A 16,413-nucleotide genomic window follows, 5' to 3' on the forward strand; every position below is an offset into this window, starting at 1 on the left:
CACCAACTCCCATGCCAGGGTGTTTGTCTGGATTTACGATGTAATTATCATAATAAATGCTGTATTTATTGCTTTGGATGAGAAACATCCATTAATTTCCTATGCAGAATGGGTTTTCCTTTCTCTATATATTATTGAAATAGTCCTGAAGCTGTACACCTATGAACCCAGGATATTTTTTGCAAGGAATCGGTTCTGGAACTGGTAAGTGTTGATATCCCTTCCTTTGGAGAAAGAGTGTGTGTGTGTGTGTGTGTGTGTGAGTGAGTATGTGTATGAAAGAAAGAGACAGACAGACAGACAGATGGGAAGGGGATGGGAGTGGGGAACAGGAAGATAGAAAGCAGGGAAAAGAGAAACTTGTTTGTTTCCTAGTTTTAACTATTCTTAAATTTTATCATCTGTTTCATTACAGTTGGCGAGTCTTGTGATTTAAAGCTTATCCATAAAACCTTCTGGTTAAGTAAAAATCTTATGACCCAATTCCATTTCAGGCTTTGACAATGTGACTAAAATCTAACATCACTGTAGGGAATAGAATTGATAGATTCTTAAAGTTGAAAAAAGACCTTATGGATCTAGTTCAGAGGTTCTCAACCATGGGTTCCTAAACATATTAAAAAAATATTTTGGTAACTGTATTTCAATATAATTGTTTCCTTTATCATCCTAAGTATTTTTATGTATTTAAAAATATTATTCCAAGAAGGGATTTACAGACTTCACCAGACTGCCAAAAGAAGCCCATCTCCAAAAAGAGGTTAAATCTCGCCACTTCCCCAGGGAAAGGACCCTCTACAATATTCTTCACGGGTGGTTATTCAGCCTGAGCTTTGAATATGTCATGGGACTGGGAACTCATTACTTCATGAACTAATTCTCTTCATTGTTGGACAGTTGTTGAACAACTTTTTAAGCTTAGAATGATCTGAAATCTTCCTCTACTGCCACTTCTACTGACTAGTCTATACCCTCTGGAGCAATACAGAATAAGTCTATTTCCTTTGCTGTATCATAGCCATTAAATTCATGAAGACAGCACTAAGTTTATTTTTTCTAGACTACATTTCTAAGTTTCTTTAACCATTCTCCTGAAGATATGGTTCCTGGGACCCTTGGTATTCCGGTCACCCTCCTTAGGCCCTTCTAATTTGTCAGCAGCCCTCCTAAAATGGGGCTCCCTGTCCTGAACACATTATTCCAGGTGAGGTCTGATGAGCACAGGGAGACTATATAATGGGATTATTGCTTCCTTTGTTCCCGTGAAAGCTACCTCTGACCATAAACTTTTATAGCAGCTCTCTTTTTCAGTCTCTCATTTGTGTGATTTAATTTTTTAAAACATAAATATAGGACTTTACCTCTAAATCCTCTACTAAATTTTATCTGGTTGGTTTTATCTTATTCCAGTCAATCACTTTCCCGGTAGAATTTTGGATCCTACTTTTCTTATCCATTGTGATAACTATCCCCATCATGTTTTTTTTTTTCTTAAGTGAGTTTGACCAACATGCTTCTCACTCCTTCTAAGTTGTTGATAAAAGTATTGGCTAACTAGAATCCTATTGGAGAATTGCTAGAGTTCCTTTCAGGTTGACATAAATCCATTAATCAACACTGGGTAATGGTTTATTCGGTGAGCTCTGGATACATCCAAATTAATATTTTCTAGCCCACATCTCTTGACCACATGTATATCCTTAAAAACTCTGTCAGATACCTCCCTGAAATCAAGATACATGATATCTACAACAATTCCTTGGTCTAGTGATCCAATGACAATATTGTCTTAACACTTCATAGTGTGAGCACAGAATGCCAGAATCAATGCTGCTGCCTCTTGTGTTGTTTCTGTCTTTTCTAAATACCAAGCCACTATTAGATTCCATTGAATTTTCAGCCTCTCGATTCTGTTTGTGGTCCTCAGGGATCCAATTTATTGATTACCTAACTAAGTATCTTTCTCTATGACAAGCTGATCCCAATCTATCTACCTTTGACCTTCTACAGAGTCCCTTATGTGTCCCATGCTCCTGCAGAATTCTGAATATCACTGTTTCCCATTGCATGCTGAGTGATTGGCAGCTTCAGCTCTTCATAATTTTGTTGTAGAGTTTGAGGTTTTTGTTTTAATCTTTATAGCTACCACCTCATTGATTGATATTTGTAGGATTGTAGGACCTAGAGCAAATAGGGAGGTTAAAGGTCATCTAATGCAGTTTTCTCATGTTACAGATGAAGAAACTGAGACCTGGAGAAGAGAAGTGACTAGCCCAAGGTCCCCAAAACAGAGCTGTATTGGGTTGAAGCTAATGGATATGGCTTTGTCTTCTAGCTCATTATCTCTCCATGCCATTCTTTGGACACTATCTCTTATCTCTATACACTCTCTCTGTATCATACTTTGTATAACATATTCATTTTATATCTACTTTGCTTTATCAGGGCTCATCGCCAACCCAGCCATCTTGGACTAGATTAAGTGTTTAGCACAGTGCCTTGCCAATAGTGTTGCTATTGTCGAATTGTTTCAGTGACCCCATTTGGGGTTTTCTTGGCAAAGATACTGGAGGGAGTTTGTTGCCATTTACTTCTCCAGCACATTTTTCAGATGAAGAATCAGAGGCAAACAGAGTTAAATGACTTGCTAAGGGTTACACAGCTAGTAAATGTTTGGGGCTGGATTTGAACTCAGGTCCTGCCTGACTCCAGGCTTGGCTCTCTATCCATTGAGCCACCTAGGTGCCCCTGGACTATAGCAGGCACTTAATAAATGTTTATAGACCGACTAACTAGACATACTCTCTGCAAATGTTGCAATTTTTCTTAGAGCTCAAAAGCAGCGCTTAGGAGCAGTCATCTGTCATAAAATTCTAGCCATTTGTTTCCCTCAGAAGACATTCTTTGAAGACCAAGAGTAAACAGACAGTTTGTCTACACAGGGCACATATTTATAGGAGTTACTCTAGATCAGCTCTTTTTTTCTCATTGGAAGAACCGCTCATGATATGTGTCAAATAAATCAGTCCATTGTAGATGATTAGTCCTAAGTGCTAGACCTGAATATGATAATTTTTTTCATTTCTTGTATAAGTTTTAGTTTTTTCTTGAAATCAGAAAATCAGATTGTTTGGACATTGTTGTAGCTATTTAGGAATCTTTTTGGTTTGAAGTGAGTGCCCCTTAACACAGGAAATGAATCTTGGACTTTTGTATTGAATGTTTTTTCCTTACATTCTAACATAATGACATTCCATTCATTTCTTTTCCATTCCCTTAGGTTTGATACTTTAATCATTATCGCAGCCTTGATGGCCACAATTGTCAATGCTGCAATTAAGTCAGGTAAGCCCCACATCATTTCTCTGTTACTATTGCCTGACTCTTGATGTTGAAAGACAGTTATTAGCCTTAGACACACAAAAGCAGCCTTCAACCAAGGCAAAAGCTCTACTTTTTAAGGGATAGTTAATCTCTTCCAATCCATGGCTGATTAAATTTTTTATTGGGTTTACATCTAGTTGGCTGCCATGTTAAAATTTCCTTCTCTGGTACTACAAAAACTGGTCATTGGACTAGAAGCTTAAGCTTTCTCTACTTAGGGTCAAGTAGTTCAGAATCAGAAAATGGTCATTGTAAGGCATGGGAATCTCAACCACACCCTTAGAGATGTGGGGCAGAAATTCAGCAGAAGTGCCTTTATAGAAGGCAGCCTGGGTTAGACTAAATGATCAAATCCTCACAGCTGTGCCCTACTGCTATATGGATCATCACACGAGGGAGGGTACCACGCCCAGTATATACAATGTCTGATGGAGGGAGTTGGGAATGCCACAGTTGTTCCCCTCTATCTTCATAAGTTGCTGGAGAACATAGGAATGCCTGTGGGCTCATAGGGATCATGGAAATAGAACTGGAAGTGTCTCAGAAGTTAGAATTGAACGAGGCTGGTCCTCAAATGAAGTACTTACAGTCTCCCTGGGTCCATACTTGAAGCCTTTCCATCTGGGTTGCAATTGCCAAAACTTATACTTCACTGACAGCCTTTGAGAATCCAGGCTCACCTCCATGGTGAGAGGAGGAATCAAATCTAGTCCTATTCTAAAACATGAGGTACTTGTGTAGCATAGTGGATAGAGTGCTGGACTTGGCTCAGGAACACCTGAGTTTTAATCCTGCCTCAGATACTTACTAGTTGCATGACCCGTGGCATGACCTCTTGGAGCCTTAGTTTCCTCATCTGTAAAATGAGGAGATTGGATTTAATGACTTCTAGGTGCCCTTCCAGCCCTAAATCCTGTGATTCTACAAATTATCCCCTAATACCAATAAAAGTTCAGATTTTGTTAATGAATAAGCAAAAGAATAATGACAAATCACCAGATGTGTGTTGTTTTCTAGCCACTGAATATAACAGTCAACAGATTCTGGACATTGTCTTTATATTGAGACTTCTCCGGCTTATAAGGATTGTTGACAGCATTCAGAGGTAAGAAAAAAACTTAAAAGGAGTAATATGTGGCAGAGTTACATCGTAGAATGTTCCAACTGGAAGAGACCCTAGAGATCATCCAGTTTAAATCACTGATTTTATAGATGAAGGGACAGAAGATTGGAAAGGGGGAGTGGTTTGTCCAAAACAAGTTAGTGGTGAGGTTGGTGCTTGATCTGATCCTGGGTCTATTAGAAAACTGTTCAAGCTGAGCCTGGTACATAATATCTGTTCTCAGATAAGAAAGAGAACATCCTGTGCTGAAAATATTCTTGCATTGGAAATGGAAATACACTCAATTTAATGAATAGGAATGGTGGATGGGGGCAGGGGTGTAGGAAGGGAGAATAAGGGGATAGGTGAAGAGGTGAGTTTGTTTAGAAACAAGCTGATGAGGCATTTTTGAAAAAGAGAGAGTGGCTGATACCACCAGTCTAGTTTTGTGACATAGAAAGCTTGCTACTTTTAGAGTAAGGAATGCAGAAGCTGGGGTCTCTAGAGACAGAAACGACCAGGGAGCTTGGGCAGATCTGTATCTGTGAGATGTTCCTGCTAGAGAACTGTGGCCATTCGATGATTCAACAATCACCACTGGCCAAAAGTTTTCAGTCATCTTTCAGGACTCCTCAGGATTGTTTTTCATCAAAAATGAGAGGGGAATAAAGTCAGCTGAGGCTGGAGAGCAAGCTGTCCCAAACCCTGGGTATTTTCCTGGCTGCTGGTATTTTGAATTTGCTCTCCAACTACCTCGATCTCGATTGCCAGCCCCTTTGTTTGACACTTTGACAATCCATGTTTCTGGCACTTCAAATTCTGCATATCTCTCAGGTCCTTTTTGCATTTACTTTTGATCCCGTGCCCTTTTCTGCCCCACGCCAGCAGCTGAATCTTCTTGCATTTTCTTTACATACCTTGATACCCATTGCTACCCTGATCTTTGCTATAGCTTTGAAACATTTGTTTGACCTTAGATTCCGGATCATAATGACAACCTTAATTAATATCTTCCCTACGATGCTGACATTTGGTGGACTTGTTTTGGTAAGTGTGCTTGGTAACATTTAATCTGAAAGTGTCACATACATTCCTGTTCCCGAGAGCTATCCTCCTGAGAACATTTAGATAAAGAAAAGAAAGGCAGTGTTATTTAAAACGATTACAGTTGGATAGTTTATAGAACCTATTTTTTTTTACAGAAGATTAAATCTTGGATCAAATTTCTATATCAATTGGTTATTTAGCAATATCACAGTGTAATGGATGGAGAGATTTGGAATCAGAAATATTTAGATCTGAGTCCTGCTTCAGACACTCTAGCTAAGTGACCTTTGGCAGGTCACTTAACCTCAGTTTCCTCAACTATAAAATGAGGATACTAATAAACATCATCTCAAAGGATGATTATGAAGATAGACAGGAAGTAATTAGCAGAGGGAAGGCAGTAGAACTAAGAGGCATTAGGAAGGCTTCTAATTAAAGAAGGGATTTTAGTTGGGCCTTAAAGGAAGCTAGTAAAGTTAATTAGTGGAATGGAGGAGAGATAACAATCCAGGCATGAGGAACAGCTGGAGAAAATGCCTAGAGCTGAAATATGGAGTGTCTTGTTCATGGCATGGCCAGAAGGTCTGTGGCACTGGATTGAAGAGTATGTGTTGGGGAGTAAAGTGTTAGAAGACTAGAAAGGTAGGAAGGATCAGGTTATATTGTTATAGTTGTTATTACTGTTATTAGCATCATCATTATGATGCCATTATTAGCTACTAAATGGCTAAATGGTTATCAGACTTTTCTTTTTAAAAATAAGTTCAGGGGCAGCTAGGTGGCGCAGTGGATAGAGCACCGTCCCTGGATTCAGGAATACCTGAGTTCAAATCCGGCCTCAGACACTTGGCACTTACTAGCTGTGTGACCCTGGGCAAGTCACTTAACCCCAATTGCCTTAATAAAAAAAAAAAAGTTCAAATTGAAGCCACTACCACCAATTTCCCATGTATTCCCTTTGGTTTACTATAAACCAGACTACCCAGTTACCCAGCTAGGGTTTCTTGCAACATAATTCTTCCAATGTTCACCATCTTGTTGGATATGAATGATTCAAATGACTCACTTTCCAGGTGGTGTACTATATATTTGCTATCATTGGGATGGAATTATTCCAGAACAAAATACAATTCTTCCCGGAGAGTTCCACAGATCCTCATGCTCTGGACTGTGGAAACACAGCCTTGAAAGATTCAGCATTTGCCAGAAGCAATTACTGTAAGAATAATTTCAACGACCTTGCCTCTTCATTCATCATACTGGTGGAGCTCACTGTGGTAAATCAGTGGCATGATATCCTTTCTATGAAATTAGGGGAGGGCATCATCAGGAGGTATAAATTCGAGAGAGTCTGACCAAGAGACTGCTATCCATTGGAGAATTATTTTCTGAATTTTAGCTTAGATTTACACCTAAAGCTAATAGGAAGACCAAGTATTTTATTTACTATGACATATAGAAAGGCCCTATATTGAATTAAGTCATTGGTAGTCTCAGAAGTACATAAGAGCATAGAATTATAAATTTAGACCTGAAAGGAACCTTAGAGATCAATTATTTCACTCCTCATTTTACAAGCAAGAAAACCGAGGCCCAAAAGAAGTCAAATGTCTTGCCTAAGGCTAATCAGTCAACAGGCACTTGTTAATTGCCTACTATGTGTCAGACACTGTGCATAGTGCTAGCAATACAAAGAAAGGCAAAAACCAGTCCCTGATCTCAAGGAGCTCGCAGTCTAATGGAGGAGACAACATGTAAACAACCACGTAAGGACAAAATATGTATATGTACGTGGTAAATTAGAGATAATCTCAGCGGGAAAGCACTAGAATTAGAGGGGATTCCTGTGGAAGTTGTGGTTTTAGCTGAGATTTGAAGGAAGACAGAGGAACTAGGAGATGGAGATGAAGATGGAAGGAATCCTAGGCATGCAGGACAACCAGCAAAAATCTCAAAGTCCAGAGATGGAGTGTTAGGGGTGAGAGACAGGAGGGAGGCCAGTGCTACGGAATCATGGTGTATGTTGAAGGGAGCATGGAGTGAAAAGACTGGTAGAACAGCAGGTTGTGGAGGGCTTTAAAATGCAAGTAGAGGGGTTTATATGGGCTCCTGGAGGCAATAGGGAATCACATGACTGTATCTAGTTGGAGGGTGAGGTGGTCAGACCTGCACTTTAGGAAGATCATAGTTTAATGGAGGATGGACTGGAGTGGGGACTGACTTGAGGCAGGTCAACTAACTAGAAGACTGTTACATAAGTCTAGGAGTAAGGTGATGAGGGCCTTCACTAGGGTGGTAGCAGTGTCAGAGAGAGAAGGGGGCACACAAGAGAGTTGGTGCAAAGATAGAAATGATTTGATATGGGCCTGGTGATGGTGAGAGAGAGTGAAGAGTCAAGAATGATACCTAGGTTGTGAGCCTTAGTGACTGGGAAAATGGTGATACCCCTGGCATTCATAGGGAAGTTAGAAAGAAGGTAGGGGCAGCTAGGTGGTACCCAGATAGAGCACTGAAGTTGGGAGGACCTGAGTTCAGATCTCACCTCAGACCTTATTAGGTCTGTGACCCTGGGCAAATCTCTTAACCCCAATTGCCTTAAACATCTGGGGTCATCTTCAGTCATCCTGATGTATATCTTGCCACTGGACCCAAATGTCTCTGGAGGAGAGAGTGAGGTTGGTGACCTTGCAGAGCCCTTCCTCACTTAAAATCCAATTCAGTACAAGTCACGACATCACCCTAATGTCACGGTCCTCTTCAAGAATGAAGGACAAACAACAAAGAAAGGAGGGAGAAGTTAGTGAGTTTAGTTTTGGACATATGATGTTTAAGATGTCTTCAGGACATGCAGTTCAAGATGTCAATAGGCAGCTGCAGATATGAGCCAAGAGGTCAGGAAAGAAGTTAAGCTGGAAAAGTAGATCTGAGAGTCATCTGCAAAGAGATTGACATTGAATCCATGGGAGATGATAAGATCACCAAGTGAAATAGTATAGAGGAAGAAGAGAAAAACCCAGGTCAGAGCCCTGGAACAACCTGGATGAAGACACATTCAAAGGAGAATGAAAAGGCGTGATCAGATATATAGAAGGAGAACCAGGAATGAATAGCATCATGAAAACCTACAAAGAAAAGAGTATAAAGGAGAAAAGGGTAATTAACAGTGTCAAAAGATTCAGAGAGGTCAGGAAGGATGAGGACTGAGGAAAGACCATGAAATTTGGCAATTTAGACATCATTTGTAACTTTGGAGCAAACCATTTAGTTTGAATGCTGAGGTAGGAAACTGGACTGCCGAGAATTAAAAAGAGATTGAAAGGAAAGGAAGTAGAGATACTTACTATAGATAGCCTTCTAAAAAGGGAGAGAGGAAACTGTGGGAAGTCTGAGGAAGGATGAAAAGGTTGGGAAAAGCCACTGGAGTGAGGGGAATGAGATTATGATCTGATATCCAATTTTAAATCTCACAGTAGTGAGGGTCCTGATCACACACACAAAAAGATGAGTTGCAAACACTGGTCTTCAGGCTCTAGATCTTGTGCTCTTTTTAATATATACCAACAAAATTTGGGAATGGAATTTAATTAAAGCAGGGAGACTTCTAATGTCTCTACACATTAAAACTGAGTTTCCTTGATTATAGATTCAAAGATTGTTCCAAAGAAGGATGACCATAGAGATCATCCAGCTCAACCCCCTTACCTTTTTTTTTTTTTTAATAGATCAGAAAACTGATCTTTTTGGGTATCTTTTTTTTTCTTTCTTCCTTAACGTCATACTTTTCGCTGATGGTTTTGCCCTTGTAACTCATCAGGCTACAAAGTTATTCTTCATTGCTTTCCATATTGTGGTCGTCATCCTCATTGTTAAGTAAGTTCATGAGTTCTCTTCTACCTGAACTTGGTAAAAGGGTTTGGATCTCTTCCTGTCTCTGAGCCCTATCACACTTTATTTATACCTCTTTAATGACACATCACATCCTATCTTTGTATTATGGTTCTTTCTGGACATGATTTGTCCTTTCCTATTGGATTAGCTGTTCCTTGATGACAGAGACTGTCTTGTCCATTTTTATGTCTTCCATAGTGAATGACACACACCTTATACATAGCAAGTGCTTCAGTGTTTGAATGAGTAGAACAGAATGTGTTCCTAAGATTCTCTTGGTAAATTTGTCAATAAGAGAGGAAGACCCTGAAGTGAAGTTAGGAGGAAAAGAAATATTGTAGGTGACCCTAGTTTAGCCCCTTTGTTGTCTTCTGTAGACTGAATGGAATGAGGACTGAGAAAAAACCATTGGCTTTGGCAATTTAGACATCATTGGTAACTTTGGAAAGAATCATTTAGGTTGAATGATGAGATAGGAAGCTGGATTGCAGAGAATTAAGAAGACATTGAAAGGAAAGGAAGTGGAGGGACATATTATAGACAGCCTTCTGAAAAAACTTAATCACAAAAGGGAAGAAAGAGATAGGACAATAGGAAGACATGAGTATATTTGTGGAAGTTGTGGAAGATGAAATAAATAATCCCGACCAATATGTAGTTATAGAAGTGGTAAGAAAAGTGGAAGCAAGTCAACAAAAAAAGTTTTGATCACCTGTACATTCCAACCTTTTCTGTAAATACTACAGCATTGTTATTATTTTGTTAAAGACCTAGTTATAAATAATTTCAAATGAGGACTAACCTTCTGGAATCAGAGTTGGAAAGGTCTTTAGAGGTGATTTAATTGAACACATTTCTCTACAAGATTTCCAGAGAGTGGAAGTTTTCTAACCTCTACTTGAGAGCTATCTTTTCATATTTTCTTTGTGAATTAAATGCTCACCGTATAAATTGGATGGAGAGGAAAAAACCCTGACTATAAGACCCAGGCCCCTTTCTGGGCCTTCCTTGGCAATAGCCTAATTTGATGTGGGCTCCAATACATTCCTATGTCTTAGTGTCTTTCTTTTCGGGAAACCACAAGTGATAATAGTTTATATAATACCTTTTGTTTTTCTCTCCATCACAGTATTTTTGTGGCATTCATTTTGGAGGCCTTCTTTGTGGAGTATTCATTAGAAAAAAGTGAAATAGAAACTACAATTGAGAAGAAAATTCAAGAGCTGGGTGTGGGAATTCAAGAGTGAGTAATCTGTTTAGTTAAGTTTCTCTGAATTCTGGAGGTAAAAGGTACTTCTAATATATTAACCTACCTATGTTTAAAATTCACATTTCCCCCGAGGGTACCTCTCACAGTGCTATGCACTTAGGAAGTACTTGATAAATACTTGAATGGATGGATATATGGATAGATGCATATAAATAATTGGACTTTAACAAATGATACTATGAATTGTACTTTAGTGGAATGAGTCTATAGATGGCTAAATATACTGTCAATATAAATGCTTGACAGTTCACATTGTGTTTGTTTCTATCTAACAGGGAACATGTCTCTGATGCACAATTTATAGACAACATAGAAACAAGTGAAAATGATCTTAATGGTGAAGAAACAAAAAAGCAAAGCTCAAAAGGATTGTTCTTCCGAATTGCTTCAAAAAGTGAGTACTAACCTCTCTGGGAGCTAGGAAGCTTGATCAGTGAAGAGCTACATTCCTTATGTGTAAAACGAGGGGATTGGATTAGGTGACTTCCAAGACTCCTTCAGCTCTAAAGCTCTGATCCTGTATGATTCTTGTTCATGTTTCCCCATCAATCATCCATTGGGGATCTATCCAATTTGACAGAACTCATCCTTTGGCCCTTTGAACTTTAAGCTACTGAATGAACCATTTGGGCTGTCTGTCTGTTGTTTATTATTCCTATCTGACCAGCCAGTTATTTTCTTTTCCAGTCATAGGCTTCCTTAGTTAATGTCTTTTTTTAAAAAAATGTTATTTCTCACATGTAAGTACAATGGTAGCTTGCTGCAGCTTGCTTACTTATGCTCACCAGGAATACTTATTATGTTCTGAGTTGTCATTTGCAATTCTCCCTAGATCATTGTTTCTTTGATTCATAACCATATAGCATCCATGGGAGAATTTTGATATTAAAGAGAAAGGTCGTTATGAAAGCCACCAATTTGAGATCACTGAAAGCCCTATGCAATTTCCCAAATACAATTTTCAATTCAACCAACTTTTCTTAGGGACCTTCTAGATACAAGATACTTTGCTAGGCACTAGGGATAAAGAGACCAAATTGACATAGTTGCTACCCTCAAGAAGAACACATTCCACAGAGAAGGAGTATATACAACATGTACAGAGAAAAGAGTAAGAATAGGAAGTGACGAGGACAAAGGAGATATCCAAAGAAATGTTTCTTAACTGGGGCATATAAACTTGTTTTTTAAAAAAGTATATTTTGATAATTATTTCAACATAATTGGTTTCCTTTGTAATCATACACATTTTATTTTAAGTATTTAAAAACATTATTCTGAAAAGGCTCCACTGGCTTTGTCAGATTGCTGAAGGCGTCCATAACAGAAAAAAAGGTTAAGAGTTCTTGGCCTGTTGAGTTCTAGGTCTAGTTTTTGTCCCTTTGCTGTATCAATTACAAATGACGATGGACTTATTTGAGCTGCCTACCTAGCTGTATGTGATAGTCTGAAAAATGGTTTTTATCCACTTCTTTCTTAGTGTGCGCACATGGGGAACCTACATGGAGTTGGGAAACTAAAAGATGGGACTGAAAAATTCTATGTTCCAGTTGGGCTGAAACATAGCATGCAGGGAGTGCAATGCTTCTCAGTGTGACATGAGGCTGGAATGTTATGTGGGAGACAAATTGTGGAAGGCCTTAAATGCAAGCCTAAGGAAAACAAATGCCTTATGTCTTCATCCTTAAAATGTATCCTATGAGCAATAGAGAAGTACTGATAGTTTTTGAGAGAGAGTGGCAAGGTCCTACCTGTTCTTAGGAAGATGATTTTCATAGGTGTGATGGATGAATTGGGATGGTAAATTCTGGAGTTAGGGATACCAGTTAGGAGGCTGTTATAATTGTCTTATGAAGAAGTAATGGATATGAAGATAGAGAGGAGTTGGATATAAGAGAGATTCTAAAGGTGAAGTTGATCAAAATTGGCAGCTGATTGGATATGGGGAGCAAAAGTGACCAGGAAAAAAAAAAACAAAGATGTTTCACAGGTGTTAGTAATTAGGAGGAGGGTAGTGTCATCAGTAGAGATGGGCAAATTGGAAGGAGAACAGATAAATAGGGAAATTTAGTAGGTTGTGGGTGGGGAAGATGCTGAGGGTTTTTTTCATCTTAACTATATCGCTTTAGAGGAACCCAGGAGACATCTATATAGGAATGTCTTCCAAGTAGTTGAAATGTACAACTTGAACTCCAGGGACATATCAGGGATGTATGTATAAATATGGGATTGCCTTTCATAGAGGGGGCATTTGAAACCATTAGTCTAATATATGAGTTAGTCAAGGGAGACAGGGTATTAAAGAAAGCTAAGGACAGATCTTTGAGAAGTACCTACACTTAGAGAATGAGAGGAGAAAAATTAATTTGGAAAAAGAAACTGAAAAGGAATGGCCAGACAGGTAGGAAGAGAACCAAACAGAGCAGAGTCACAGAAAGTGAGGAAGGAAGAATGAGCGATTGGTCCAGTGTCAGATGCTACAGGGAGGTCAAGGTAGGTGAAACTGTGAAAAGGCCTTTAGCTTTAGAAATAAAGAAATGACCTTTTGAGAGAGCAGTTTCATTAGAGTGACCAAATCGGAAGTCAGATTCCTCCAGGTTGAAGTGGTGAGTGAAGCAGTGGAGACAATGAGTGGACATCACTTCAGGAATTTCACTGTGAAAGGTAGAAGAGCTGTATGATAGTAGCTTGAGGGGATGTCAGGGTCAAGTAAGGGTTTTTTTTCTAATATGTGAAAAATGGGAACATTTTTGTGAACAAAGGAGCCAGTAGAAGGTACAGGTGGGAGGGAGAACAAAGTAAACATCTTTAATATAGTATTTTCTTCTATTTTTCTTTGTTTTATTATTTTTCCCCATAAACTTTATTCCTGGGTTATTATTTAAAGTAAGATGTAAGTGATTCCTGAGTCCATATTCCTTCCTCATCCAATCAATCAGGCAATAAAGATTTATTCAGCACCTACCATATGCCAGGCACTGTTCTAAGTATCCATCTGGGGATACAAAAAGAGGGAAAGACAGTCCCTGCCCTTAAGGAGGTCACAATATAATGAGGGAGACAACATGCAAACAAGTATATACAAAGCAAACTATACACAGGATAAATAGGAAATAATAGAGAGAAGGCTCTACAGTTAAGAGGAGTTGGGGAAGGCTTCCTGTAAAAGGTGAGTTTTTAGTTGGAATTTAAAGGAAGCCAGGGAAGTCAGTAGGTGAAATGGAGGAGGGAGAGCCTTCCAGGCATGGGGGAATGGGTGGATATCAGGTAATTTCATTCTTTTATAAAATATCAGCCTAGGGGCAGCTAGGTGGCTCAGTGGATGGAGCAATGGCCCTGGATTCAGGAGGACCTGAGTTCAAATCTGGCCTCAGACACTTAATACTTACTAGCTGTGTGACCCTGGGCAAATCACTTAACCCCAATTGCCTCACCAAAAATACATACATACATACATATATATCGGCATAGTCAGTTGCCTCTCAGACATTTGAGAACCCTAGCTGGGGTTTAGATTTGATCTTCAGTGGTTGTTTGCTAAACGTATAGTTGGTGTTTGGTGACTTTTCCTCCCCTTTTAGCATCCTTCTAACTTGTGATGTTTATCTCCTCATTCTCTTGTACTCAGGGCTTTTAGGGCTTCCCAAGGCCTTTTCCTTTAGTGCCCCAGTTGGGCCCAGTGTACCATATCTGCATCCTCTACCTTACTCCCACCCCAGTCAGGTTTTAACTGACTCTAGTAGGAAATGGTCTGATATAAATATTCCTTGTTAGGTTTTAGTGTTTGTTGAAAGGACTTTTTTTCATGTTAGTAGGGGATTCTAGCCTTAACTCAAAGGAGTGAATCTCTAATGGCAGACATTTATTTATTTATTTATTTTTGGATAGAGGTATTCTTTCACTGTTCCTCAGATCACACCACATAGGCTGGTCTGTTAATAGGTCTCTACAACTCTTTCCTCTTTAACTCCCCTAGTATCCCTAAAAGTCTTTATTTTGTTTTGATTTTGATAGGAATTCTTTGGTCTTTTACTATGTGGAAAGAAATTATATAATATCAATCTTCTAGCTAGTTTTTCATTTAAAAAAAAGACACTGAATTACCCTAAACAATAATGAATGGATTAATGGCTCATAGATAACTTAGTCATATAGCCCTCTGTGTCTAAAGAATGTGAAGGGTTAATATGAAATGAGATAGTTCCAAAGATGCATAGCCTATTAAGAGTAGCTGCAAAAAGTAAGTTATTACTAAAGTAGCTCTTTAAGGACAGAGAAATTATTTTTTCTCCTTTGTCTTTGTAACCTTAGTGCCTAGCACAGTGCCTGGCACATAGTAGGTACTTAAATGTTTGTTGTATCAAGTTGTGAGGATATAAACATTTATTGCGATGACCAACACAAACAATTGGCGGAGCAAACCTGAAAGAAGGCCCTATGTGATGGTGATTGGCAGTGATGCTGATGATTCCTTCATCCTCAAAGAAGCCTTTTTTTGGGGTGATTTTCTTGTGCTTTTAAGTGTGAGTTCAGTCTGGGTTTGGCAGGTTTTGTTACATGGAGCAAGATGCACCATGTGTGGAAGGTGACTTTTGAGTCACCACTTGCTATTTATATTGATTCTTTTGTTTTAGTTTTGATTAAGTAGATTCAGAGCATTTTATTTGGCCTAATTCAGCAAATGATGTTTGATCAGGGAACATCTGAATCATGTTTGACTCCAGCAACTGTAAAAATGAAAATTCAACACTCATTCTCCTCCTCCCAGGATATAGGACAGTAGATGCATTATTACAGCGGATGTTTGAATCTGAAATCTCTCCAGAAGATGAGGGACCTCCCTTGGATGAGATTTTGAACCTTTCACCCAGTGATATGTATCCGAAGAATCCAACCTTTGAAAATTCTGCATAGTCAAAGATCACAAAGGGAACACAGTTGGAAATATGATGAGTGGTATAATTTTTTTTTTGTACATGATATTTGGGGATTTCCCCTTTGTGTTCTCAAGAAGTCTGCTAAAAGGCAGCTAGCTGAGGAGGTTGGGAAATAACTTTTCTTTGAGATTTGGGTGAAGTGATAACCTTTTAGCTCAGAGCCCACCTAAGGCCTTTTACTTTGTACAGCTATTTTGCCTGAAATTGAAATGAAACTTTGAAAACAAATAAGGAATATTTGAGGCAGGGATTATTAATGGCACTTACTGTGCATGTATGTATATATATGGAATTTTATTTCAATGTGTATATAAAATTCTAGTAGTTTATTTTACATAATTTTCTTCTATCCTACTAAATAGAACATTACATTCCAAGAATTTTAAAAGTATTTAAATAATTAATGGAATATTTTCTAGCACAGTAGCTCCTACAGAGAGTGTTGATTTATATATGAAGGAAAATATCAATGTGGAAATAAAATTATGTAGAGATTACATTATGGTTAGTTTTGAAAACTGTTCCTTTTGGTTTCTTAAAATCTGACCTGTTCTTAGTCTTTGGTGATTCTTTTATTGGTTTTAGTACCTATGAACTGGGAGATTTTTCCAAATAATTATATAATAGCAAGCATTTATATAGCACTTTAAGGTTGATAAAGCACTTTAAAATATTATCTCATTTTATCCCCACAACAACCTTGGGAGGTGGGTGCTATTATTGTTCCCATTTTATAGATGAGGAAACTGAGGCAGAACAAAGTTAAGTGACTTACCCAGGGTCCC

The 16,413-nt window shown here is 38.6% G+C and overlaps 1 protein-coding gene across 1 annotated transcript in view; it reads left to right on the plus strand.

Moving 5' to 3' along the window:
• The window catches only part of LOC122742640 (two pore calcium channel protein 2-like), a 62,934-nt gene extending 47,063 nt beyond the window's left edge, over positions 1-15,871 (plus strand). Inside the window, exons 11-19 of the mRNA XM_043987023.1 lie at positions 19-204; positions 3,281-3,345; positions 4,402-4,489; positions 5,464-5,533; positions 6,607-6,826; positions 9,313-9,403; positions 10,551-10,664; positions 10,967-11,085; positions 15,460-15,871. Of these exons, the coding sequence (XP_043842958.1) occupies positions 19-204; positions 3,281-3,345; positions 4,402-4,489; positions 5,464-5,533; positions 6,607-6,826; positions 9,313-9,403; positions 10,551-10,664; positions 10,967-11,085; positions 15,460-15,605 (1,099 nt within the window). The 3' untranslated portion in view covers positions 15,606-15,871. The remainder of the gene's footprint in view (positions 1-18; positions 205-3,280; positions 3,346-4,401; positions 4,490-5,463; positions 5,534-6,606; positions 6,827-9,312; positions 9,404-10,550; positions 10,665-10,966; positions 11,086-15,459) is intronic.
• Positions 15,872-16,413: the final 542 nt, after the last annotated feature.

The sequence above is a fragment of the Dromiciops gliroides genome, chromosome 2 (genome assembly GCF_019393635.1).
Source record: "Dromiciops gliroides isolate mDroGli1 chromosome 2, mDroGli1.pri, whole genome shotgun sequence".
NCBI lineage: Eukaryota > Metazoa > Chordata > Mammalia > Microbiotheria > Microbiotheriidae > Dromiciops > Dromiciops gliroides.